Here is a 25,989-nt window from a genome sequence, read left to right on the forward strand (position 1 = left end):
ACTGTTGTTTGTGTATCAGCAACAGCGCCCCTCTTTGTGGTTGCCAAGGTATGACTTGACTTGTGCTCCTTGGCACCCTAAGCACCTGGGGAACCACGTATCATGGTACTCTCTGACGTATAGGCATTCCCCGCGGCGTATGCGTTATGTAGTCTGTTCAAGGCTGACAATAACGCCGCGTTTTCCTGAAGGTTGGGGGGTAAAGGAACCCGTAGACGGAAAGATCACTCACATTCCTGTGACATGTTAATATTGGTTTTCCTTTTTTAATTTGTGCATTCTCTCTATAATACACAGAAATCTTTCCAGGAATTCCGAAATGTGTTGTTGTGTAAACTTCCTGAACAAACAGCGAAGGAAGTGGCGGACAGGATTGCCATTGCTCTCCGGTGACTACTGGACTGTTTTTACACCTTCATTCTAAATAAGGAAGCAGCCTGTCAGACATATGACCAACGTCCCAATTTGGGCTCGGTCAAAGTACCCCATCGCATCCCATGATTGCTCAACTCTACCCAATGAAACTCCTCTCCCCCTGCCCCATCTCACATGTGAGTTGACAGCGGCTGCACATACATACTCTCATCAGACTTGCAGCTCAGCGCTTGCTGCATACACTTGCTGGTTTGCAACTTTTTCTTCCTCTCTCTCTCCCCTCCCTCACTTTGACGGGCAGCAATGAAGTCAGAGTGATGTCATATAAGGATACGAGTGCCTGGCAAGGTGACATAGGTTTTTGGTGAGTGGTATTCTCCACAGCCAGCGTTGCCTATCGAGAGAGGCGCCAGCGTTGCCTATCGAGAGAGGCGCGGAGCTGCAAAAGATGATCATCACCACCACCTCAAGCTCTGTCACGCTCTCTCCCTTTTCTACTCCTCTTTCGGGCTGTCATTTCATGCCAGAAGACCTTATCTGCCTTCCAAAAATAAGCCTTTACCACCATGCCGAAGGAAGAAAAACAAGAAGACAGGTATTTTTAGGGCCATTAACTTTGACCACGTGCCCCGAAGGTAAACTGGATGGCCATTGTGCAAAGGTTCTTCATCGGTATGTGCAACGAGGCCAGCACGCACTGGACGTTGACTGCAATTGTTCTCTTGGGGTCTCTATTGGGGATTGTGTCATCATATCCGATTCCAAGCAGGACTAATGCAACTTTATTGGAGCAAAGGTGGGAGACCCTCTTTTCCCGCTCTGTTCTGGGAATCTCTGGGGCGAAATCGGACATGAACTGGGAGAGTGACTATTTGATGGGCATCAAGAGAGTGCGGCGACTTTACTGCAACGTGGGCATTGGATTTCACCTGCAGATCCTCCCTGACGGCAGGATAAACGGTGTACATAATGAGAACCAGTACAGTGAGTCGCATCCTGAAATGTAATTCCATAGAGAACGTATAATATGAGCGGTCCCAAGTAAAGGCGACTTGAGAGCTCCTTGTCGGTCTTGCATGATATTTAATCATTGGGTTCGGCAACATTGAATGTCTCTCAAAGCAAAGACAAATCTATTAAAAAACCTTGTATCATTCAGTGCTAAATATCTTTCCAGGCCAAAACATGACATGAATGCTTGGACCAATATAGACGCCAACTTATTTTTACACTGGCTCCTTCTGTGGCCCAGAAAAGGATTGCCATGCACGCCAGAAAGTGCAGTTATGATAGATATTAATTTGGGCAATAGGAAATGAACAGCATTGCTCCCCAAATGATACAGAACAAAGACGATGCATGCAGAGTAGCCACCTACAAGGTTACACCCACCGCTGCATCATGCACGTCTTTGTTCCCCCATAGTCAAACGCATTGATGGACTGTCAATTTGACAAGGTTCCTCTGTATAACACCATGCTTTGTTTGACTAGGTCTAATAGAGATCTCTACGGTGGAGAGAGGAGTGATAAGTATGTATGGGGTGAGAAGTGAGCTGTTTGTCGCAATGAACAGCAGAGGAAGGTTGTATGGAACGGTAGGTGTGCGCAATTGTATTTCCCTCTTTTGCTGGCATGCTATTTCTAAGAGAGATGGAGAAAAACGCAATGTGTTTGAGATTAGCTAACTTCTTTGTTCATATGGTATTACCAATTATATATTTTTAAGAATTTGTTTTGTTAAGTAGACCCTTTGCATTATTTTGTTCTCTGTGAATCAAATATTACCTCACTGATGGGAGCGTTCAGGAGGCACGGAATGATTCCATTGTAAATGATTAATAATTTCCAATTTCCCAGGTTATAACTTGTTTCAGCATGGTCTTTCTGTAGCTTGTGTAGCATAATGGAAAGCATAATGGAAAGGGTGTTTGTAAAGGATAACAAAAATGTAATGCTTACTGAAATATGATCTGTTGAATAAGACGATATAAACGATGCCTATTGAACTCGCTAGCCTAATATTCTATCAATCATCTGATTGCTTTTCTGAGAGTTGAATGTCTGAAGCTATTTATTGAAGGAATCAATCAATGTTCAAGGTAGGAATACTAATCTAAAGAGAAGGTGCTTTAGCATTGATTATATTAAGATTGATTTTATGGCCCAATGTTGAATTAAAATATTGCACCATATTGCACGTCTAAGTGTTGGCGTACTGCTGTAAATTGGTCTGAATTGGCAAACATTTGGCTCTGACATTTTAGCCTATAAAACTGCACCCTGCTTTTGGCTTGCAGTCAAATATGTTTTAGTATGAAGATACAATAAAACTTCAATAAAATGCAGTCTCAAATAGCCGCCTGTTCCTTTTAATAGCCGGGCATCGTCACACATTTCAGCAAATAAACGCCTGTTTCGAATAAACGATCGGTCTAAATGCATTGTTTACACGTGAACTTCAGTGCATATGGTAAAGATTGCGCAATAAGGTACAGGAGAGCAACATTATTGCCATGGATGAGACTGCAGTGTGGTTTGACATGGTCGCCTCAATTACAGTGGATACAAAGAGTGAGAGAATGATGCTGAAGCTGAAATTGCGGTGTGTGATAGGGAGCCTAGTCATTGCAAGTCTGATCTGCAGTGGATGTGTTATTAAAATGTTTATACTGGTCATACTGGTCACAAAGTGTGGTAGTCTTTTCAACATGTTTTTGAGCAATAGATGCCTTGCTCAAATGGAAGCCTCCAATTCAAACTCCCATTAGACAGATCTGCAAGTGTTATAATGTAAGCGCCAGTTGCGTTTGGTGACTGAAGCAAATAAACCGCTCTGGCTATTATTTTAAGTTGTACAGTATGTAGAAACTGCATCTCCAATAGAAATCCCCTATCTCGCTTGTAGGTGATGTCATGGCAACGTTGGCTAGCTAAACTCATGCGCAGAAACGCGTCATCGGTACAATGGTCGTTTGGCGCCGAACTGCGCATGTGCAGGCCACTAATAAAAGGCACTCCTTTGATATAAAGTTGTTTTTGACGAAAATTAAAACATGTAAGTGTCAATCTAGGTTGTGCCTTTAGATTTCGAGAAAATTAACAATTAAGGAAGACTTTTTTTCACTTCCCTCATTGACTTCTCAAGTGTTTTCGGAAGTCTCGCGATGTTGGGCCTCTGGGTTGATAAACTGGGACTGACCAGAGTAGTGTTTAGCTGCAGTAAACATCCAAATCTATTGCCGTGGAGGAGATCTACAATTTGCTGAAATGTATTTAATGTGTTCAGCTTGACAAGACACTGTAAATCAGCAGGCAATGATTCATCGTGACGTTGATGAACAAGGAGTGTCAGAACTCTTTTTAACCACGTTTAGTCCAGTCCTCTGTTTCCTCTGTATTTGGATTACTTTTTAAATTGTTTATTGTCTATATGTTTATGTTAGATCGGCAGAAAACCCAATACTTGAATCATGAAAAATTATCTAAAAAATGATTACTATAGAACTTGGAAATTATTGAATATGAATGACTGCGTTACAACATAAATTTAGAGCATGTGGTTTTAGAAGTTTGAAGTGGTAATTTAAAGCCAGCATGCAGTCTTTTTAATTAACATTTTTAATCATCACTGTATGTCCATTTCATGGAAAATAACTCCAAATGTATTTTTGTAATTGATTTCACTGCACCTCCTTTTGCCATTGAAATGATGTCTGATCATGTATGCGGGTTGATACAAATGTACATATATTTACATACACAACCACGATAGGTGGATAGAATCGTCTAGACTATAGAGCCTAACCCGCTTACCCCTTCACAGTAGGAGGATACATATGCAAATAAAAGATGACCAGTCATTGGTCAGAATAACCAGATCAAATTATGATGTCATGCTGTGGGCCAAAAACTCCATCCCACCGTAACAGGCTGAAATTCCAGGCATTTTTTTCCAAATGTTTTTATGCTAAAAGCTTTTTGTTGACCTTGTCTCTCCATTTGCCATTTTTAGAAATTCTTCCGGGATGAGTGCAAGTTCAAGGAGACCTTGCTGCCAAACAACTACAATGCCTATGAGTCTTCGGTTTACAAGGGCTCCTACATCGCCCTCAGCAAACATGGCCGCGCAAAGAGAGGCAACAAGGCCACCACCGCCATGACTGTCACACACTTCCTCCCCCGATTATCATGATCAAAGCTGGCAATAACTCACTAATTTGCACATGTGGAGGTTCTCCAAGGTAATATAGAATTATACAATATAAATATATACCATTACAAAAGGACTGCAAAAAACTACACAAGTATTTATTATCTTTATATATGTATATTTGGATAGCTACCTTTGTATTAGAACTTATGTATATGCCATTATTTGCTGCTTATCATTATCGATTGAGGAGTGTATTTACACCTTTTCTGGAAGTACATACCGGTCGTAACGGGAGTAAATCAAGATAATTGCTTAGCCAAACTCCATAACAAACGGATTTTGACATTATAACGCTTGCATAGCTGTCGAATGGGAGCTTGAATCAGAGCTTCCTGGGCGTTCTCTAACTCACAGATACTGGGGCAGCTTCACCCTGTCTTTGGGGTGGATGACTAATATCCTTAGCTTTTAGGAGTGAAATGGATACTTTTTATTACCTCAAAGAACCACTTGACTGGATAAAGAGATGCATGGAGTTACTGTATGCTCAAAGTAATACCTGTTTAGTCTATCCTTTCTCTGAGACCTTTGAGCACTTGCTGGTTCACTCCCCTGTGTTCAAGATTGCTGTTTTTTAGCAAAAAGGGGGATTGAGAACGAGACTACTTAAATGCACTTCCCTTGCTGAACGATGTGAAGGTGCCTTGGTGTTCCCACTTGTGGCCCTCTTAAACTTGCATGTAAGAGACACCCGCTGTAGTCAGAAATAGGGCTGACACTCCGAGGAGGGCCTCAGGGGGGCAGGTCTATCTCTGGTTTATTTTCTTTTTCTGTAATTAGATTGATTAAGTAATATACACTCTGGTACACAGAGAGAAGACTAGAGGAGAACTTCCATGAGTGTGGGGAGGTAGAGAAACTCAGTTGGCCCCCCACAGTAGAAGTTTAACCGCCATGTGAGACTCTAGTCTCTCCACAAGGTCATTTAAACATGGTGGGGCAGTTATGTGTTACAGACTGGATTCAAACCTCCTTTGTATCAGAGCTCCTTTGCATCATGGCTTGAAATGAACTGAAAAAGGGGCTGGCATAAGAACGCACAATAAAACATGTATCTGCTCACAAACTGGGACACTGCTGACATACCCAAAAGCTTTAGCGTTTGGCTTTGGGTGAGTGTGTGAAATGTAAAATTGCAAGCTTTTGTGCATCGCCATACATAAAGATGTCTATTAAACCAATGAAAAATGATGTAAATATTGACAAATGTGAATCAGAAAAAAGAACCAGGAACAAGTTGCGTAGTTCAGGTTGCACAGTGACCATCCATGATGGTGCCTGATGTATTTTTTGTTGTTGAGAATCGTTCCCATACATGATTATTTATTTAGTTGTTTAAGTGTGTTTGGTGAAATCCCATAGACCCCTCCCAGATCAGTGTGCTCTGCAGCAGCACTGCAGTGGCAGAAAGTTGTTGGAAGCGGTAGTTTGATGGTTTTAAATGTAATTACGGGAGGCTCAGTTCCTGGAGTCATTGTGCAGCACTGGACTGAAGGACAGTGCAGTGCCTCATAGTTAATAGTGTTCTTTCCTCTGCTGCTGGTTACTTGAAAACTGAGGCTTCTCACTCTGCCCACCCCAAGTCACCCTCTGGGAATGTTCTCTTTGGTGGAGCCGAGGAGGAGCAGGACTATTTTAGCCTAGAAAAGACTTATGGGATGCGGCCTGCTGTCGCTGTTTGTTGAATCCCCTGCAAGAATGTGTCTCATCCAGGAGGACTGGCTGCTCCCCACATACTCCCCTTTAACCAGTACCACCCCGGTCGTCAGATACCCCTGTGAAAACCCATGGGGCTGGAGGGACCTTGGGATTCCAGCAGTAACCCAGGAGCTTCTTCTCCTGCTTTAGTCCTTTTTTTAGTTCACAGTCCGAGTCATGGACCAGTGTTGACCCTGACTCTGTGTCCAGGGGGGTCTGCTATTTGAGTCACCCCCCCCTTTCCCCCCACTCCCATCAAATCAATGTTTGTCTCTATTTGATAGTGTTATCTCTCTATTTGATTAATTTGCAATGAATTTGATGTAAAGCTAGTTGATTGGTTTTAAAGGGACAAACAGGGCTGTGCTGGGTTGATTATTTATTTATGGAATTCTTCATGCACTATTTGAATGGTCTCCATAGAAAGACCATCAGTGGCCTCCAAGACTTCCATCTTGTCCTTAATTGCTCTTATATGCGTGGCTTTAAAGCTACAGTCTGTGATTGGTGCATCCATTTTTGGACTTTAAGTGTAATGTAATGAGCCTTTATAGCCATTTATTCTTAAAGAATATAACTTAGAAATGCCTCATGACCTTAGTTAAACAGTCTTACCCCATCAGAACCCAAAATATAAGCTTGGTTTATTCCACTGTTTGTGAACAATGTAATTGTAAACAAACACTGTGGGTTAAAAATAGGTTAAAACTATAAAAACTAATTGCTAGACAGCATTTTGTTTTTCAAATCATAGACTGTAGCTTTAAAAAAAAATAACTGTCATTGTCACTTTTCATATCTGATTGCCTGGCTGAGAATGCATGTGTCTGAGATCTACAGTTATTTGAGTTACGTCTTTAATTTCTCTTGCCGAAGTTCAAACACTTGGTTTGATGCGTCTACCCTGCATTAATGTGAATGCAGATTTCATTTTTTGTTCCTCTCACACCCCTTCCCTCACACACTTGTGCGTAGCCTACATCCAAAAACTTCCAGGGAGGGGACCTCTGCAGACTTGATGCAGTACTTGAGACAAAGAGCAAAGTCACTGCAAGTCTCTATCCTCCCAGTTCTCTGTCTCTACAGCAGGCCTTGTGGGCCACTGTGACGTCAACCAACCAACTGCTCTTCAGGAATCACCTGGCTCTGCCTGAGAACCAAGGCTCTGATGTCAAAAGACTGTGGACAAGAGCTTCCAATCCTATCTAAAACAACCCTTCCCTTACACTTTCGCAATATTAACCGAGAGGTCTTGGAACGGTTATTTAAAGATTTTAGTGGCACATTGGAGTATTGCAAGGGAGTTCCATATTGCAGCATAAATGTTAAACAATTTCCACAGTTTACAAGAGTCCGTTGATGTTATTTTCAGGAGTGATGGAAGCTTTCTCTAAAGGGCAGCACCTACCTGTACACTTACTAGTGGTGTGCAACAGGAATTTACTTTTTTTAGGCTGGATTGTTATGGGCATACAATGAATCTGTCACATGGTATAGTGGCCTGGATCAAATCTCCTTTTCCTTACTTGTTGTAATGAGAATATATGTACTGGAAGTAAATCCTATTGTTTGTCTATTGGTTAAAGAGTGGTCTCAGAGATCAGACTTAAGACGTATTGCCGTTGTGACTGCATGTGGTATTACATGAAAACATTCTGGGATAGTTATTGACATTGGTAAATGGAAAAATTAATCAGATACATTGTTCTGATAAAAGTGAGTCAAATATCTTTTTAATAAGTTCAATGTGAGTTCATTTGAACAGCTTAATCCTCATGTCAACATACCAGGGTGTGAAGTGTGTGTGAAGTGTGTGTGTGTCTGTGTGTGTGTGTGTGTCTGTGTCTGTGTGTGTGTGCGTGTGTGTGTGTGTGTGTGTGTGTGTGTGTGTGTGTGTGTGTGTGTGTGTGAGTCTTGCACACCCTCCCTCAAAGTCAACAAGATGTCAAAGGTGCACCTTATCAGAGATCTTGAAAATATTGAAAGTAGTGCTGCTTGTGGAAAGTGAAGGTTTGCCATCTTCAAAGTAGCTTATAAAATGGTGTCTTTCCTATGTCTGAGCATGGTAACGGGATAGTGAGGCAACTAAAAGCTGGAAGCCTAAAGATTACAGGTTCATATTCTGTTCCCTATCAGACTTGACCAAAACATACGACCACAATAAATTCTAGTTCTTTTTGAAAATGATTTGTGAAATGTGTCAATGAACTTCAGCAGAGAAGGCATCCTGTTATCATGCTTGATTGGGAGTGTGTCTGCATGTGTTTCCCTTGTGTGTTTCGGGAAAACGTTCTTTCTCTTGGTTTTGTACCCCTGCACTAAGGGGAGTGAGCTTCCACCTATGCCCCTTCTCTCTGTTAACATATACCTCACCTTCTGCCTTAGTTTTAATTTGTTATGACGATTGTAAAATAGTAGACTTCTGCAATCATTTATTTCTGAAAAACTGATGAGGCTACGTAAGAAAACTAATATATTGAAAATGTTTTTCCTTTTATTTTTGTACGTATGTGCTGTGCACAGCATTCTACTGTATTCCTGAGATACCAATAAATGTTTGTTTTATACTTGTTGTTTTCTTGGTTTCTTATTGAGCCCGTGGCTGTATGGGTTTGTTAAATGTGACAGAGAATCATGTACACTTGTACACAACTTGATTTCCTCCTACACCTCACTCACAAAGATGAGTGACTTACCAAACATATAGTGTGTAATGCACACTGACCAGTGCACTGTGCCCTCTGCAGCCTATTGCAATACTTAAGGTGATCTACTATTTTAAGGTTCGGGGGCACTGCTCTGCAAAATGTGACCCTTGAACCCCCTTAAAGAATGTTGACACTTCTTATGTTGAAGCACCAACAACAAAGGCACATCTGCAGTAGTTCTTGCTTGGAAAAGTGTCTAACATGAAACCATCATGTCTGAAGATTAGATTAGATCAACTTCCAACTAGATCAACTAGATCAACTAGATCCACGTCCCACCAGGGGATTTCATTTAGTCAGGTGCTTAACAAGACCAAGTACATAAAACATAGAAACAGAATAATAAAATTAATTTGAAAGGGCAATAGGCTACATATATGAAATAAGATAGTTATGACTGGTCATTTTATTTTTATTTGGTCCCACACTAGAAGCCCACCGTGCTGTCCATATTGCGACATAAATTATCTTGTGGTTCCCTCTGCTGGTCAAACTCTGTAATGGTGGAATTGTTTGTGATGGACAGTCGGCACCAACAACCATACTTTATTTAAGGGGGCCACTCATCATCACATATACACACAGTGTAATGTTAATTTGGAGCTTAATTTGTCATATTCACGCATGGATTTATGTTTTTATAATGAAATAGAAAACGTTAGATAGAAATACAGCATAAGATAAGATTTTAAAAAACAAAAGAATGACACAAACTGAACAACAAAAAAGGACCCTAAGGAAAAGCAAAGCTAAAAAGATGTGTTTTAAGATCTCTTTTAAATATGTCCACAGTTTTACCACCCCTCAGGTTGTCTGGAATGCCTCTCCATTGCTTCTTGGTCCTTGGCTTTGGGATAGTTAAAAGGCCAGTGCCATTGGACCTGAGGGACCTAACATAAAAGCATGTCTAATGTATTGAGGTGCACAATCGTGGATAGATTTAAAAACCAATAGAATCATCTTAAAATGAATTCATAAACTCACAGGCAGCCAATGCAGAGACCTTAAAACCAGTGTGATGTGTGCTCTCCGTCTGGTCTTGGTCAGAACCCGTGCTGCAGCATTCCTTATGTTTTGCAGTTGACCAATGGCTTTCTTGAGTAGACCAGTCTAAGAGTACAAGGACAGATTATGGTGATGAAACTTAAACATATTCCATATAAAATTAGGCCTGCTACAATGTTGGATATGCCAGTATGCCTACATGTTATAGGCCATTTTCTTGCAGTGAGACATTGAATTTAAAACGGGAATGAATGACAGGCCTACACCCTACAGGGTATCATAACACATAGAAAGGACAGGTATTTATTTATTTAAATCTATTAATTTATTGTTATTTCTAGTATTTATATGGTTGCTTAACTGTTAAAGAGGAATTCTGAGTTAGCCTTTGATGGGATATAGCTTCCATTTCCCCAGAAAACCAGATGTGGTTAACCAGATATTATTAAAATTGTTCTATGTGTTTATTTTATTATATTTTAGATACATATTTTAGTACTTAAAGATGAAAAACTGTATTCTTGAGATCCCCATGATGTCACAATAGCAAGCAAATGCAGTTCTGGTTGGAGAAAAAGGCGTACTCTGTTTTGTTTCTGAATCATCTGAATTGACTTGATAGTGACAGTAATTTACAATGTAGGGACTTTGTAATTATATAAATGACAATAAATCCCACATTCAGCAATATAATATTTTCATGTGTTATTTTGCTTATGTTTAGAGCTTGCAAGAAAGGTATTTCACTGTACTTGTGTATTCTACATTAAAACTTGAAACTGTGTGAGACTGTTGGAAAGGTTAGCAATCACACCAGTTGGCATAAAGTTGGCTCAATCAAATAAAATAAAATACATTTTTATTGGTCACATACACGTGATGTTAATGCGAGTGTAGCGAAACGCTTGTGCTTCTAGTTCCGACCATGCAGTAATAGAATTTGACGCCGGCTACAGTCAAACAAAATTACATTAGAAGTCAATTCACCATATTCTCTATCATTGACTACTTCAATGTCTAACTTGCTTGCTTATAGGACTTTGCATGCAATGCCCTGATATCTTTAGTGTTCTAATCTCTGTGTTTTTGTCATTTGTTTCGGGCTGTTTTTTAAGGACACGTAAATGTGGCTCATATGGCCAACATCCCTCATTTATTGATGGCGCTGGCTACGCCAGGTTGGATCTGATTGCATATGGATGTCCATTATATTCATCAAATGTTCGGTAAATTAAAATCTCCCCTGTCATGTGGTCCGGCGGCAATTTCTCCTACAGGAAACTATTCAAGTATTTTAGAATATTCACATGAAAATCTGTTACCAACCGGAGCATTTCTCTTTTGCCAAGATAATCCATCCACCTGACATATCCATCCACCTGTGACATATCAAGAAGCTGATTAAACAGCATGATCATTACACAGGTGCACCTTGTGCTGGGGACAATAAAATGTGCAGTTTTGTCACACAACACAATGCCACAGATGTCTCAAGTTTAGAGGGATTGTGCAATTGGCATGCTGACTGCAGGAATGTCCACCAGAGCTGTTGCCAGAATTGAATATTTATTTCTCTACCATAAGCTGCCTCTAAAGTCATTTTAAAGAATTTGGCAGTATGTCCAACCAGCCTAACACCCGCAGACCACGAGTATGCCGTCGTGTGGGCGAACGTTTTTCTGATGTCAGTGTTGTGAACAGAGTGCCCCATGGTGGTGGTGGGGCTATGGTATGGGCTGCAAACAAGCTGCAAACAACGAACACAATTTGAATGCACAAAAATACTGTGATGAGATCCTGTGACCAACAGATGCATATCTGTAGTCCCAGTCATGTGAAATCCAATTAATTTATTTAAATGCATGATTTCCTCATATGTAACTAATGAAATTGCATTTATATATTTTACCCCCTTTTCATGGTATCCAATTGGTAGTTACAGTCTTGTCCCATCTCTGCAACTCCCATATAGACATGGGAGAGGCAAAGGTCAAGCCGCACTGCCCACTTAACCCGGAAGCAATCCGCACCAATGTGTCAGAGGAAACACCGTACACCTGTCAACTGTGTCAGTGTGCATTGCCATGGGTCTCCCAGTCAAGGCCAGCTGCGACAGAGCCTGGACTCGAACCAGGATCTCTAGTGGCACAGCTAGCACTGTGATGCAGTGCCCTTCGACCACTGCACCACTCAGGAGGTCCTACATTTATATTTTTGTTCAGTATATTTTATATAATTATAAATGGCATCAAACTGTTGAAAATCTTTTCCCCCCCTAGCTTATCATTGTCTGCAGCCAGCTGTGATTATAATATAATGATACAGGCAGGAAAAGTAAACTCGTCTGTGGTGGTCGGCGAACCCTCAACCTTCTGGCCCATAGCCCTCTGTGGCATCGACTGTGCCACAAAAGCACGCTGAAGTGGCAAAGTTGATATCCACGTTTATAAACACTGAGTCGCTACAGTTATTGCTATTTGTGGTTGTAAACATTATTTTGAGGTAATTCTATGAGGGGGAGGGTGTTCAATGTATTTAAAAGTATAAGAGGAGGGTCATGTGGAAATATTTGTAACTTTTCATTTGCATTTTTTATGACACCTTGAGTTGGACCAGCCCCTCCCCCCTAGTACATTTCGATCTGTCCTTTAAGGAGCCTAACGTTACCATTACTCCTTAAAGTCCAACAACCTTATGTTATTTTCAGCAGTAGATTGGCTCTGGCAGCCCAAAACAGCCAAATACTCCATCTAAACATGAATCGATTTTCAATTGCAATATGTTTCTCCCCTTGTTCATTCAATATAATCTATCAATGGTTAAGCTGACCTCGTGATGCTGGTTGAGAGAATGCCAAGAGTGTGCAAAGCTGTTATCAAGATGAAGGGTGGCTACTTTGAAGAATCTAAAACCTTTTTATTTTTTTACACTTTTTTGGTTACTACATGATTCCATATGTGTTATTTCATAGTTTTGATGTCTTCACTATTATTCTACAATGTAGAAAATAGTAAAATAAAGAAAAAACCTTGAATGAGTAGGTGTGTCCAAATGTTTTGACTGGTACTGTATATAATCACCTAATTAATACCTCTGGTCCCTGCACTGGTGAAGTGTTACATGAGTACAAATCACTTGATGAATACAATTACTATGTGTGTGGTCATCTAAAGAGCGTCAGGCCATGACTTATCTGAAGAAAGCCCAGTCATATTTGTGGCAGCCGCAGTGGATCCAGGCCAGAGAGTCAGTGAACTGCAATACAAACCTTGGCTGTGTCGAGACACGAATAATGGCTATGCAATGGCACTGCACTTGTGCTGCAGGTACATAGCTGCTGTTTTGTTTGCTGTTGAGGAGTGCACACAAGCCACTGCCAATAGAGAGCTCTTATGCGCTGATGTTAATTTTATGTGGAAAGGTTATCAGAAGAGAAATGTAACAAGCCATGTAGCAGAAAACCTAGACATGGATAGGTCACCTGCAAATGTAGGAAACGGCAAAATCCACCAGGCCTCTCCAATGAGGAACAGCAAGACGCTCTTGCTCAGCTACATCAGATTAGTCAGGAGTGAGGGTGATACAGACAAGGTCTCTGATAAGGGAATTTATATGTTTAACTTCTTGAGTGTAGGGGGCAGGATTTTCGTTTTTGGCAGAAAAAAAAGGTAGCCATTTGAAACTGCCTATTTCTCATGCCCAGACACTAGAATATGCATATAATTGTCAGAGTAGGATAGAAAACACTCTAAAAGTGTTTCCAAAAGTGTCAAAATATTGCCTGTGAGTATAACAGAACTGATATTGCATATTGCAGTTTTCTATTTTCCTCAACCTGAGGAAAATCAAACCAGGAAGTGCTATTTTTCCTGAAAGCTCTCTGTTCCATTGGATGCCTTGCCAACATTTAAAGGGATATCAACCAGATTCCTTTTCCTATGGCTTCCTCAAGGTGTCAACAGTCTTTAGTTTCAGGCTTTTATTTTGAAAAATGAGCAAGAAAGATAACATCTTGTCAGTGGATAGCTGGGTGTTCGCAGAGTTTTGCTTGCGCAACAGAGTGGGGCAGCCATTGTCTCTCCCTCTCCTATTGAAAAAGTGACAGTCCCGGTTGACATATTATGGGTTATATATTTTAAAAACAACCTGAGGATTGATTATAAAAAACGTTTGACATGTTTCTGTGGACATTACGGAAACTATTTGGAATTTTCATCTGCGATGTCGTGACCGCTCGAGCCTGTGGATTTCTGAGCATAATGAGCCAAACAAATGGAGGTATTTTGGATATAAAAATAATCTTCGTTGAACAAAAGGAAAATTTATTGTGTAACTGTGCAAACATCTGAAGATCATCAAAGGTAAGCAATTTAATCTATTGCTTTTCTGACTTTTGTGACCAATCTACTTGGCTGCTAGGTGTTTGTAATATTTTGTCTACTGAGAGAGATGTTCTTACATAAACGCTTGTTATGCTTTCGCCGAAAAGCTGTATTGAAATCTGACACGCCAGGTGGATTAACAACACGCTAAACTGTGTTTTGCTATATTGCACTTGTGATTTCATTAAAATTAAATATTTTTAGTAATTTAATTTGAATTTGGTGCGCTGCAATTCAGCGGGTGTTGATGAAAATGATCCCGCTAACGGGATGAGTGCGTCAAGAAGTTAAGGGAATGACTAAAGAAATCCACCCTGAAACTTAATTATTATATTATGTAACACGTATAATGAATAAATAGAGTGATAAACTTAAGTCCATTAAGGTTTGGTCAAGACAAGTAAGGGAGAGAAATGTGTGTGTGTGTGACTAAGAAAATACAGAGGACAATTAAACTATACATGACCTGACCTGATTGGAACTCTAAAAAACTTACGACAGGAAAGGGAGTCCTGTCGAGGTCCCTCTAATCTCGGGAGGATGGAACTGCCAGCCCGGTAGTGATAAACGAGGAATGAGAACTGTGGGGAAAGATACATCCCACCTACTGTTTGTGTGTCTGTGTGTGCGTGTAAGTAGGTAGGGGGGTGGAAGTTATAAAATGACATATCTTTGCATTTTTTGACTTTAGAACATTCTCGTGAATAAAGAACCAACCTTTTGCATAAGCTGAGTCTTTGCCTAATTATTATTAAACCTTACAAACCTCGGAGATTGGTCAAAGCTTAAATAATTGTTTAGTTATCATCATTGGGATTGAAAATTCTCGTGACAGCTTGGTCCTTCGAGCCGGATCTCAATACCTGCTTCTGTCGGTCCATGGAGACACTGAAATCATGCACGGGCAGATGAAATATCTGTAAATTAAAGACCTGGCCCCATTCGGAGGGTTCTTTACAGACCGGAGGCAAACTGGTATACGACAGAAACGGTGACGAGATCCAACCAACATTGAAGCGTCAGCTGCAAAAAAGTTAGGTCAGTGCTCTTTATTTACGGATTCAGGGGATAATATCTGTATGATTAAATGATGTAAAGGATTTTAATGTACTCTGGGTGTTAGATGCTGAAATATCCAAAGGGGTTTATGTCTGGTGATCTGTCTTTAGAATTTTGAGTGGAGAAAAATGTTTTAAAGGGAACCAAGTATTCTGTGCAAATGGAAGGCAGGAATTGGACATAGATCCAAATCGAACCTAAGAGTTCTGGGAGGGATGTCCGTAATAACCCTAGGCATCTGTAGCCACTGCCGATTTAAACTAGCTAATATTGAGACCTAAGAGGAAAACTGGTCAAAATATATATTAGGCTGCAAACGTAAGACTTCTGGTGAACGTAAGAATTCTGGCGAACGTAAGAGTTCTGGCGAACGTAAGAGTTCTGGTGGGGATAGTCGAGATCTACCGGAGGGGCGCAAAAGAGGTCTGATTATTCCATGAAAGGAGGTACAGACACATAGAGAGAATACACATTGGGAAATAACTATAGTAATTGAGTGAGAAAATAAAAAGCACACACATAGAGGGTTTTCAACGCAGATAAGAAGAGAATTACTTGCGTCTAAGATAGATATATTAACCGGTCAAAAGTCATAAGAAATAACGGTAAAATAGGCTGTTAACCAGGACCTTACAACCCCTGGGAAATAGCTTGTTGAACGTAAGAGTTCTGTGGTTGTATACGTGTGAGACCTAATCATTTATCAAAAGTCATGAAAATTATTATTCTAAGATCCTAGAGGAAATTAATGGATAGGTATTTATAATCATAGAAAGTAAAAGCACACACATAGATTAAGGATACTAACAGATTATAGAAACACACACATAGATTAAGGATAATAACAGATTATAGAAACACACACATAGATTAAGGATAATAACAGATTATAGAAACACACACATAGATTTTCCAGAATAACAACAATAGTAATTGAATAAACATGGGTGCTAAATCCTCTAAGGTGATTCCGGAATTAACCGGAGATGAGAGATTTATGGAGGCCAAAGATAAAATAAACATTTATTTTGGCCCGAAATGGAGAAAGCAGTACGAATTTGATGGACGTTTAAATATAGAAAAACTAGAATTAATGATCAAACAGATACATAAGGTATGTGGGGACCGGACAGAGAAGCAACAGGCAGAAAGAAGGGCTTGACACCGCTAGGGTGTGGTTGTCTGAAGCCCAGAAAAGAAGTGTAGAGAAAGAGAGAGAGAAAGTTTCAAGAAGGATATCAGCAGGGGAAAAATGATATGCATGTGAGACCTAATAATCAAAAGTCACAATAGTAATTATTCCTCAATTCTGAGGAGATAGAGAGCGTGACGAAGTTAGAAACGAAAGAACGGAAAGGAGGTCAGTATCTAATAGTAACTATCAGGGTAATTGTAGATAAGCATAAATGAGGCTTTAAGGGAAAGGGACCTAAGAGAGAAGGGAAAAAATGGACAGGATCAGACGATAGAAAGTTTCAATTGAGATAAGACAGGACATTTCACCCGGGAGTGTAAGGCTCCCTGTAAACATTGTGACCGAGTAGGACACAACCACCGAAACTGCAAAGGTAAGGGGAAGGACAGGTGCGACAATCGGGAGAGAAAGAGAGAGACAACGAGAGCGAGAGTAATGAGAATCATCACCGGAGTAATGCTTGGACCATTAAATTAGAGCTATTTTCTGGGAATTGTCTCGGTAGTACGTGCCTGATTTTACAACTATAGATAGGGTTATTTATGTGGAGTCTATGTCATTTCAATAGATTTGGTGATTCAGTGGTAGAATTCTCGCCTGCCATTTGAGAGCCTTGGGTTCGTATCCCGGTCTATGCACCAATGGCTATAATCTGGGTTTCTGATTGTAAATCAACTATTGGTATATTTTGCCTGGAAAGATACGGTCGTTAGTGTTTGTTTAAGATATAAACTTAATGTTTTATTAGCTTGTTTAGGTTAAATTGAAAGACTAATTCATTCAAAATAATAGCGAGGCGATTTTGATGTAATACGTTGTCTGTTGCCTAAATGGTCTGCTGGAATAACGTATTGAGAATAGGAGTCATATTTAAATAACAGAATCAAAGAAGAGACAGTTACCTAAATCTAATGAATTCTAATAATAGTGGAGAGGTAATTGCAATAGAGTTGTGCCCACCGAAATGTGTTTTTTATTCTTATGGATTGACTGATGTATTTTATAAATATGGCGCTTTACATGTTATTTTTAAAGTCTTGGACATTTCATAAGTGGAAAGCTGAAAGAGAAGGGAAAGTTGTGAAGTTTGGTTTTAATCTTACGATAGAGGTAAGGCAGAACGTTGTTTGAGTAGGGGTTATATTTTTGCCTACTGGTAAGAATAGGTGAGCTAATTGTGCTTGCTGGGCTATATTTGGCTGTAAGGGATTCAGGTCTGAATAGTTGAATCGTAAAAGTTTTGTGATAGTTTCTGATTATTGTTTCTTGGTGTTATTGTTTAGGTAACACCAGTGAATTTGAGAAGGAAGTTAATGTATACTAACATTATAATCTGTTTCCATCACTTGGAACAATGTCCGGTCATTAACTTCTTGGTGACAGGGGGGCAGTATTGAGTAGCTTGGATGAATAAGGTGCCTGAATAAGGTGCCCAGAGTAAACTGCCTGCTGCTCTGTCCCAGATGCTAATATATGCATATTATTAGTATTATTGGATAGAAAACACTCTGAAGTTTCTAAAACTGTTTGAATGATGTCTGTGTGTATAACACAACTCATATGGCAGGCGAAAACCTGAGACAAATCCAACCAGGAAGTGGGAAATCGGAGGTTTGTAGTTTCATTTAAATGTCTGCCTATCCAATATGATGTGTCTCCGGGGCCAGATTGCACTTCCCAAGGCTTCCAGTAGATGTCAACATTCTTTAGAAAGTTGTTTGAGGCTTCTATTGTGGAAGAGGGTCGAATAAGAGCTGTTTAAACAATTGGACTAGGCTGTGGCCAATCAGTTGTTTACTGCGCGGTCACGCGGGCCCGCCATGCTTTCTTTTTCCTCTGTAATGAATACGCTATTGTCCGGTTGGAATATTACTGAAGATTTATTATAAAAATACCCTAAGGATTGATTGTAAACATCGTTTGACATGTTTCTACGAACTGTAATGGAACTCTTTTGACTTTTTGTCTGGAATTTGCCTTCGTGCATTGTGCCTTTGGAATTGTGAACCAAACGAGCGAACAAAACTGAGATATTTGGATATAAATATGGACGTAATCGAACAAAACAAACATTTCTTGTGGAAGTGGGAGTCCTGGGAGTGCATTCCGACGAAGATCAGCAAAGGTAAGTGAAGATTTATAATGCTATTTATGACTTTTGTTGACTCCACAACTTGGCGGGTAACTGTATGGCTTGCTTTTGTGGCTTGAACGCTGTTCTCAGATTATTGAATATTGTGCTTTTGCCGTAAGGCTTTTTTGAAATCTGACACAGCGGTTGCATTAAGAACAAGTTTATCTTTAATTCTCTGTAAAACGTGTATCAAAGTTTATGATGAGTATTTATGTTATTTGATTTGGCTCTCTGCAATTTCTCCAGATGTTTTGGAGGCATTTCTGAACATGGCGCCAATGTAAACTGAGGGTTTTGGATATAAATATGAACTTGATCGAACAAAACATACATGTATTGTGTAACATTGAGTCCTAGGAGTGTCATCTGATGAAGATCGTCAAAGATTAGTGATTAATTTTATCTATATTTCTGCTTTTTGTGACACCTCTCTTTGGTTGGAAAATGGCTGAATGCTTTCTGTGACTAGTTGCTGACCTAACACAATGATATGTTTTGCTTTCGCCGAAAAGCCTTTTTGAAATCGGACACTGTAGTTGGATTAATGAGAAGTGTATTTTTAAAATGGTGTAAAATACTTCTATGGTTGAGGAATTTTAATTATGAGATTTCTGTTGTTTTGAATTTGGCGCCCTGCACTTTCACTGGCTGTTGGCGAGGTGGGACGCTAGCGTCCCGAACAATCCCAGAGAGGTTCAAGTGGATTGCAGTTTGAGTTTATTTGTATTTTTACAGGGACAGTGCACATTAATTACAGTTGTGTGTGTCTAATGGCAGGGTATTCCAGACATGGGAAGCTCTCACACTGAAAGCAGATTGACCAAAGGTGCTTTTCCTTAAGGGAACTAACTATACAGTCATCTCTCATGGCGGACCTTGGGGATCTGCTGCCATCTGCTGTTTGAGTTTTCTGTTTAACAAAAGTACTGAGTGAAGCTGGAGCCTGGACAATTAGAATCTTGAATACAAGACATGCGTCAGTGTATTGCATAAGATTTTTCCAACTCAGGAGCTCATGCTTTCTGAGGATGTAACAGTGATGATGGCTATTGGGCTTCCTATCAAGCAATTTGAGAGACTGTTTGCAGACAGACTGAATGGGTTTTAATGTTGTAAAGCAAGCTTGGGCCAAACTAGTCAAGTAGTATGTTAAGTAGGGGAGTATCATAGATTTGAAGTACAGTTTGTTATTTTGGAAATTAGCTAGGTTGAATTTGGTTATTTGAGTTACCTTTTTCATTTGCTTTAAAAAGAGGGGTTGGAATCAAGAATGATGCCTTAGTACTTAAAATCGGATACCACCGGGAGCTCTTCCCCTGATACATAGACATCTGTCTCAGGGGCATTAGTTGTTTTCTTTGTAGTGAGTTCTTGTGTAGCTTGTTGTTTACTGTTTGCATGCATTTATCACTGTATCATCTGCATACATTGGAACTTCAGACTCTGTACAGACAGAAGGAAGATCATCAATGTACGAGCTGAAAAGTATTGATCTTTGGGGCATGCAAACATTGTAGCCATGAGTGGGGGGAAAAAAGTTAGTTTTGACTCTTACGCTGATGAGACAGCACCAACTTTTTAAAGGTTTGAGATTTGTTAAACAACAGGATTCTTTCTCCCCAGGATAATTGTATCTAAGGGTAGAGCATGTTCAATTAAGTACATATAAACATTGAGGAAGTTTAACACTAATGATTTGAGGGTGTACAGTGGAATCATCATTATTATTAGGTTTTGTTTGTTTTTAACCTAGGGTTTGCAAATACCCACACACAACAAATAGTGTATAACTATTTGTTGATATTTTTTAAATACTATGTTTGAATTGGTGTGTTCTATTTCCTTTGGGTTTAGTGAGATTTCCATTTGTCTTAGTGCCACGATATCTTAAAGGACATTTCCATTTTTCTTAGAGCCACAATATCTTAAAGGGGCACTCACACACATGGAATTTTAATAAAGTTTTAATAAAACACGTGATTTCTTTTGATAAAGGAATGTTCTGGGAACCTGGGATACAATATGTAGAAAATGTTTGACAGTTTTCCTTTAATTTGTCTAATATAGTAAGAAACACTTCTTTGAAGGGTTAGTGTGACCTATGACCTCTGTCATGACTTTCCTTTGTGGTTTGATCAGCCTCATTGGAAAGCCATTTGAATAATGAATTTAAGGTCATTTTTAATACTGATTTTAAGGTAATTTGTGTAATTCATAATTATGATGGAGTTTAAAGTTCTTAGACATATTTGTAATTTGAACCAATGAGAAGAAGGAAAGGGCATAGCCTTTGACTAAGGGTAGGCTTCCTTAAGTCTATCTTCCTATGACCATAAGGGTACAATCATTTTTCATGTTACAGAGTAGTGATTTCGATCTGATTATGTTATTTGAAATTGTATTTTATCTTTTGACCCGTAGTAGTATTTTTTATAAATTACCTAGCTAAGTTTTATTTTCCCTCAGGTAGTTAGCTGTTGTTATTGTGTGAATTACAGGAGAAGGTGATTCACTCAATCCAACCAGGAGACTGGGTGTGGATCCAGTCCCTGAGGGAAAAAGACTGGAAGCAGCCCCATTGGGAAGGCCCATACCAGGTTCTGTTAACCTTTCTGATCTCCCCATCCCGGATCCGGGATCGTGAATACAGACTCAAGCTCATTACCATAACGCAACGTTAACTATTCATGAAAATCGCAAATGAAATGAAATAAATATGCTAGCTCTCAAGCTTAGCCTTTTGTTAACAACACTGTCATCTCAGATTTTCAAAATATGCTTCTCAACCATTGCAAAACAAGCATTTGTGTAACAGTATTGATGGCTAACGTAGCATTTAGCATTAGCATTCAGCTGGCAACATTTACACAAAAAAACAGAAAAGCATTCAAATAAAATCATTTACCTTTGAAGAACTTCAGATGTTTTCAATGAGGAGACTCTCAGATAGCAAATGTTCAGTTTTTCCTGAAAGATTATTTGTTTAGGACAAATCGCTCCGTTTTCTGCGTCACGTTTAGCTATGAAAAAACCCCTGTATCCAGGATTGTGTAAATCTATCAGCAAGCTCATTAGCATAACACAACGTTAACTATTTATGAAAATCGCAAATGAAATGAAATAAATATGCCATCTCTCAAGCTTAGCCTTTTGTAAACAACACTGTCATCTCAGATTTTCAAAATATGCTTCTCAACCATAGGAAAACAATCATTTGTGTAAAAGTAGCTAGCTAGCGTTAGCATTTCGCGTTAGCATTTAGCGTTAGCATTAGCGTTAGCATCCAGCACGCAACATTAACAAAAACATAAAAGCCTTCAAATAAAATCATTTACCTTTGAAGAACTTCTGATGTTTTCAATGAGGATACTCTCAGTTAGATAGCAGATGCTCAGTTTTTCCAAAAAGATTCCTTGTGTATTAGAAATAGCTCCGTTTTATACATCACATTTGGCTACCAAAAAAAATCCGAAAATTCAGTCCTCAAAACGCGAACTTTTTTCCAAATTAACTCCATAATATCGACTGAAAACATGGCAAACGTTGTTTAGAATCAATCATCAAGGTGTTTTTCACATATCTCTTCATTGATACATCGTTCTTGGACACATGCTTTCTCCCCTGAATCAAATGGTAAAGTAGAAGCAGCTGGCAATTGCGCACCGAATTCGACGCAGGACACCAGGCGGACACTTGGAAAATGTAGTCTCTTATGGTCAATCTTCCAATGATATGCCTACAAATACGTCACAATGCTGCTAAGACCTTGGGCGAACGACAGAAAGTGTAGGCTCATTCGTTGCGCAATCACAGCCATATAAGGAGAGAATGGAAAACAGAGCTTCAGAAATTCTGCTAATTCCTGGGTGATGCATCATCTTGGTTTCGCCTGTAGAATGAGTTCTGGGGCACTTACAGACAAAATCTTTGCAGATTCTGAAACTTCAGAATGTTCTTTCCAAAACTGTCAAGAATATGCATAGTCGACAAAATATCGCGCTTAAAACGGGAACGTTTTTTATCCAAAAATGAAATAGCGCCCCTAGAGCTCTAACAGGTTTTAACCACCGCCTTTTCCATTAGAATAGCTGAGAGAGTCACTTGGGTCTACGTTACCCACTGCAAAGAGGTAGGAACACATACAAGCACTGCTGATCACACACAGAGTTAGGAGAAGAACCGAGTACCAACAGGGTCCGGGGGTTGCCTCCTTAACGAAGATTCCCTATCCCGACCATTCATCACTGTGTGTGCTCCTAGAAGTGTGAGTATGGGGTGGTACCTAGCAGACCAACTAAGGGCAGGAGAGGGTTGGTTGTTTTTGGGAAAATCAGGGACTCTGAGCTGCATCATAGTCTTGGTAATCTTTCGGATAAATCCAGATCCACCACCTTCCGGTACTAATTATGTGACGCTGTTGTCATTGATAAGAAGTAAACAATAGACAAACAATATAAAATACTGACCATCAAGGATGAGTGACTTACAGAGTAAGGAGTCAAAGAAGGTCAAGATGTCGGATCTAAGCTAAACATTAACTTCTTTGGGACTGGGGGGCAGTATTGAGTAGCTTGGATAAAAAGGTGCCCAGAGTAAACTGGGCATATATGCATATTATTAGTAACTAATTACTAATAGTTACGTTTGTCTAATTATTTATTATACATTTACATAATCTAATAATTATGTTTCAGGGTGGAATTCTTTAGTCATTACCTTAAACATATACATTCCCTTATCAATCCACCCTTTGACTAAATATTACACACTGATACGTCAACCGCCATATGGAATCATAAATGTTACACAAAAGCAAACAAAACCAATACATGTATTTACATCAGATACTCATCAATGACTGTTCTAGACCTATATCCAATTATAACTCTTCTTTTTAGGATTTTCATTATAATCTTCATTAAATGAACAGTCTGTCTAAACATTGAAGATAGTCTCATACAACATGGGCTCCTCGTGGTTGAAAGAAACGGAGCCATCTACTAGGCCTGGAGGCATGAAGTTGTCATCCCACTGGTCGGAGCTTGGAATCGGTCCATACCTCATCATTTGTTGCGTCATCGATCTCTCTAGAGTGCTGGTGATTAAACCTCTCACACATGGGATCAAACAGCATCCACACAACACCAACACACTCATACAGGTGAAAGCAGCCAACAATACAGTAATTACAACATTTTTCAATTTTCCAAACATTCTATCGAACCACCCAGTGGTTCCACCCCAGAGTTCTCTGCTAACTCATGAGCTAATATGGTTAAACCGGCCAGGGCCTTGGTCACTGATCCATCTGGAGCTGTGTTATTAAAATAAACGTACAGCAATGAACGCCTATCATTCTACATACCCCAACCTTTTCTGACAATAACATATCGAGAGTCAGTCTATTTTACCAGGTCATGGGGGAGGTGGCAGATAATTGGTCAGAGAACCCCTTTACTGCATCCCTGGTTTCATTCATGAATCTCTGTTGATTATAATAGATGTAATTAGTCCAATCCACATTTGTATTTATTGTCAATCACCAAAAGAATGTAGTGGTAAAGCCTTCACCTAATTTGATTCATAGCTATGTATTCATCTGGAACTTCCCTGGGGATGCCAATAGTATCCATCTAGACAAGGCTACTCCCATCCTGGTCAAAACTCCTCCTGTGCCCACTTTAGCCTCATATAACTGGCCTCTGATGACTAACTCAAACTGGTTGGACCAATAACACCGGGGCGCACGTTCCTAACCACCCTTTTGGTAGTGTCTGTCGTATGCGTCCTTTGCTGGTACAAGCCCACCATACATCAGTTATAGTTGCTGTGCAATTAAGAATTTTCTCCTGTACTTCCAAACCTAAGTCAGTCACATTAACGATTGCCTCACAGCCATTAATATCACCTAAGTTCTTGGTGCCCTTCTTGTATCTATAACACTGGTGCTCATCAGGAGTTAAAGTGAACCGAGGTGGGTTGACCGAGTACTCCACCTGGCCAACCCAATCCCTGTGAAGTTATTTGTTTCCGAGGAAATTGTTTAACCTCTCTGGGATTGTAACAGATTTCCTCCTCTTTGTCTGAAGAGGTGTAGCAAGGATCGGACCAATACGCAGCGTGGTAAGTGTCCATGTTTTAATAGATAAGATTGAACATGACACAAATACAAAATAACAAAGTGAAATGGAAATGAAACAGTCCTGTGTGGCACAAACACTGACACAGGAAACAATCACCCACAAAATACCCAAAGAATATGGCTGCCTAAATATGGTTCCCAATCAGAGACAACGAAAAACACCTGCCTCTAATTGAGACCCTGGATGAGACAAAAACACACATATCACCCATGTCACACCCTGACCTAACAAAAATAATAAAGAAAACAAAGAATACTAAGGTCAGGGCGTGACAGGGATATTCGGGACGGTAGCGTCCCACCTCAACAACAGCCAGTGAAAGTGCAGGGCGCCAAATTCAAAACAACAGAAATCTCATAATTAAAATTCCTCAAGCATACAAGTATTTTTTCACCATTTTAAAGATAAACTTCTTGTTAATCCAGACACAGTGTCTGATTTCAAAAAGGCTTTACAGCGAAAGCAAACCAAACGATTATGTTAGGTCAGAGCCAAGTCACAGAAAAATATAGCCATTTTTCCAGCCAAAGAGAGGAGTCACAAAAAGCACAAATAGAGATAAAATAATCACTAACCTTTGATGATCTTCATCAGATGACACTCATAGGACTTCATGTTACACAATACATGTATGTTTTGTTTGATAAAGTTCATATTTATATAAAACAATCTGAGTTTACATTGGTGCGTTACGTTCAGTAGTTCCAAAACATCCAGGGATTTTGCAGAGAGCCACATCAATTTACAGAAATACTCATCATAAATGTTGATGAAAATACAAGTGTTATGCATGGAACTTTAGATAAACTTCTCCTTAATGCAACCACTGTGTCAGATTTTAAAAAAGCTTTACCGAAAAAGCAAACCATGCAATAATCTGAGTATGGCGCTTAGAGCCCAAACAGGCCAAAAATATATCCTCCATATTATGCAGTCAACAGAAGTTAGAAATAGCATTATAAATATTCACTTACCTTTGATGATCTTCATCAGAATACACTCCCAGGAATCCCAGTTCCACAATAAATGTTTGATTTGTTCGATAAAGTCCCTCATTTATGTCCAAATACTTCCT

General features: G+C 39.6%; 1 protein-coding gene and 1 long non-coding RNA gene across 6 annotated transcripts in view; one reads left to right on the forward strand and one right to left on the reverse strand.

Moving 5' to 3' along the window:
• LOC149972998 (uncharacterized) overlaps window positions 1-22,837 on the reverse strand; it is a 34,778-nt gene extending 11,941 nt beyond the window's left edge. The window contains exons 1-5 of one of the 5 annotated variants that reach the window (XR_016490198.1): window positions 22,107-22,837; window positions 21,677-21,738; window positions 11,328-11,380; window positions 9,981-10,106; window positions 9,506-9,886 (exon numbers count right to left, since the gene is read on the reverse strand). This is a non-coding gene — a long non-coding RNA (uncharacterized LOC149972998). Of the gene's footprint in view, window positions 1-9,505; window positions 9,904-9,980; window positions 10,107-11,327; window positions 11,381-21,676; window positions 21,739-22,106 lie in introns of those variants that run through there. The other 4 variants (XR_016490197.1, XR_016490196.1, XR_016490199.1 and 1 more) reach the window with 4 other exon arrangements.
• On the forward strand, window positions 545-8,855 carry LOC110500071 (fibroblast growth factor 4B). The gene is made up of 3 exons (XM_021577217.3): window positions 545-1,359; window positions 1,869-1,972; window positions 4,390-8,855. The coding sequence occupies exons 1-3, from the start codon at window positions 1,020-1,022 to the stop codon at window positions 4,567-4,569; spliced, it is 624 nt and encodes a 207-aa protein (XP_021432892.2). The 5' UTR covers window positions 545-1,019; the 3' UTR covers window positions 4,570-8,855.
• Window positions 22,838-25,989: the final 3,152 nt, after the last annotated feature.

Source organism: Oncorhynchus mykiss, chromosome 21 (assembly GCF_057628025.1).
Source record: "Oncorhynchus mykiss isolate SJ-2025 chromosome 21, ASM5762802v1, whole genome shotgun sequence".
Taxonomy (NCBI): domain Eukaryota; kingdom Metazoa; phylum Chordata; class Actinopteri; order Salmoniformes; family Salmonidae; genus Oncorhynchus; species Oncorhynchus mykiss.

What these genes read in the sequence shown, in the direction of transcription:
- LOC110500071 (XM_021577217.3), top strand. Translation starts at nt 1,020, where the DNA reads ATGGCCATTGTGCAAAGGTTCTTCATCGGTATGTGCAACGAGGCCAGC. An exon ending in ACATAATGAGAACCAGTACA is followed by an intron (nt 1,360 to 1,868) that starts GTGAGTCGCATC and finishes TTGTTTGACTAG; the next exon opens with GTCTAATAGAGATCTCTACG. An exon ending in GAGGAAGGTTGTATGGAACG is followed by an intron (nt 1,973 to 4,389) that starts GTAGGTGTGCGC and finishes TGCCATTTTTAG; the next exon opens with AAATTCTTCCGGGATGAGTG.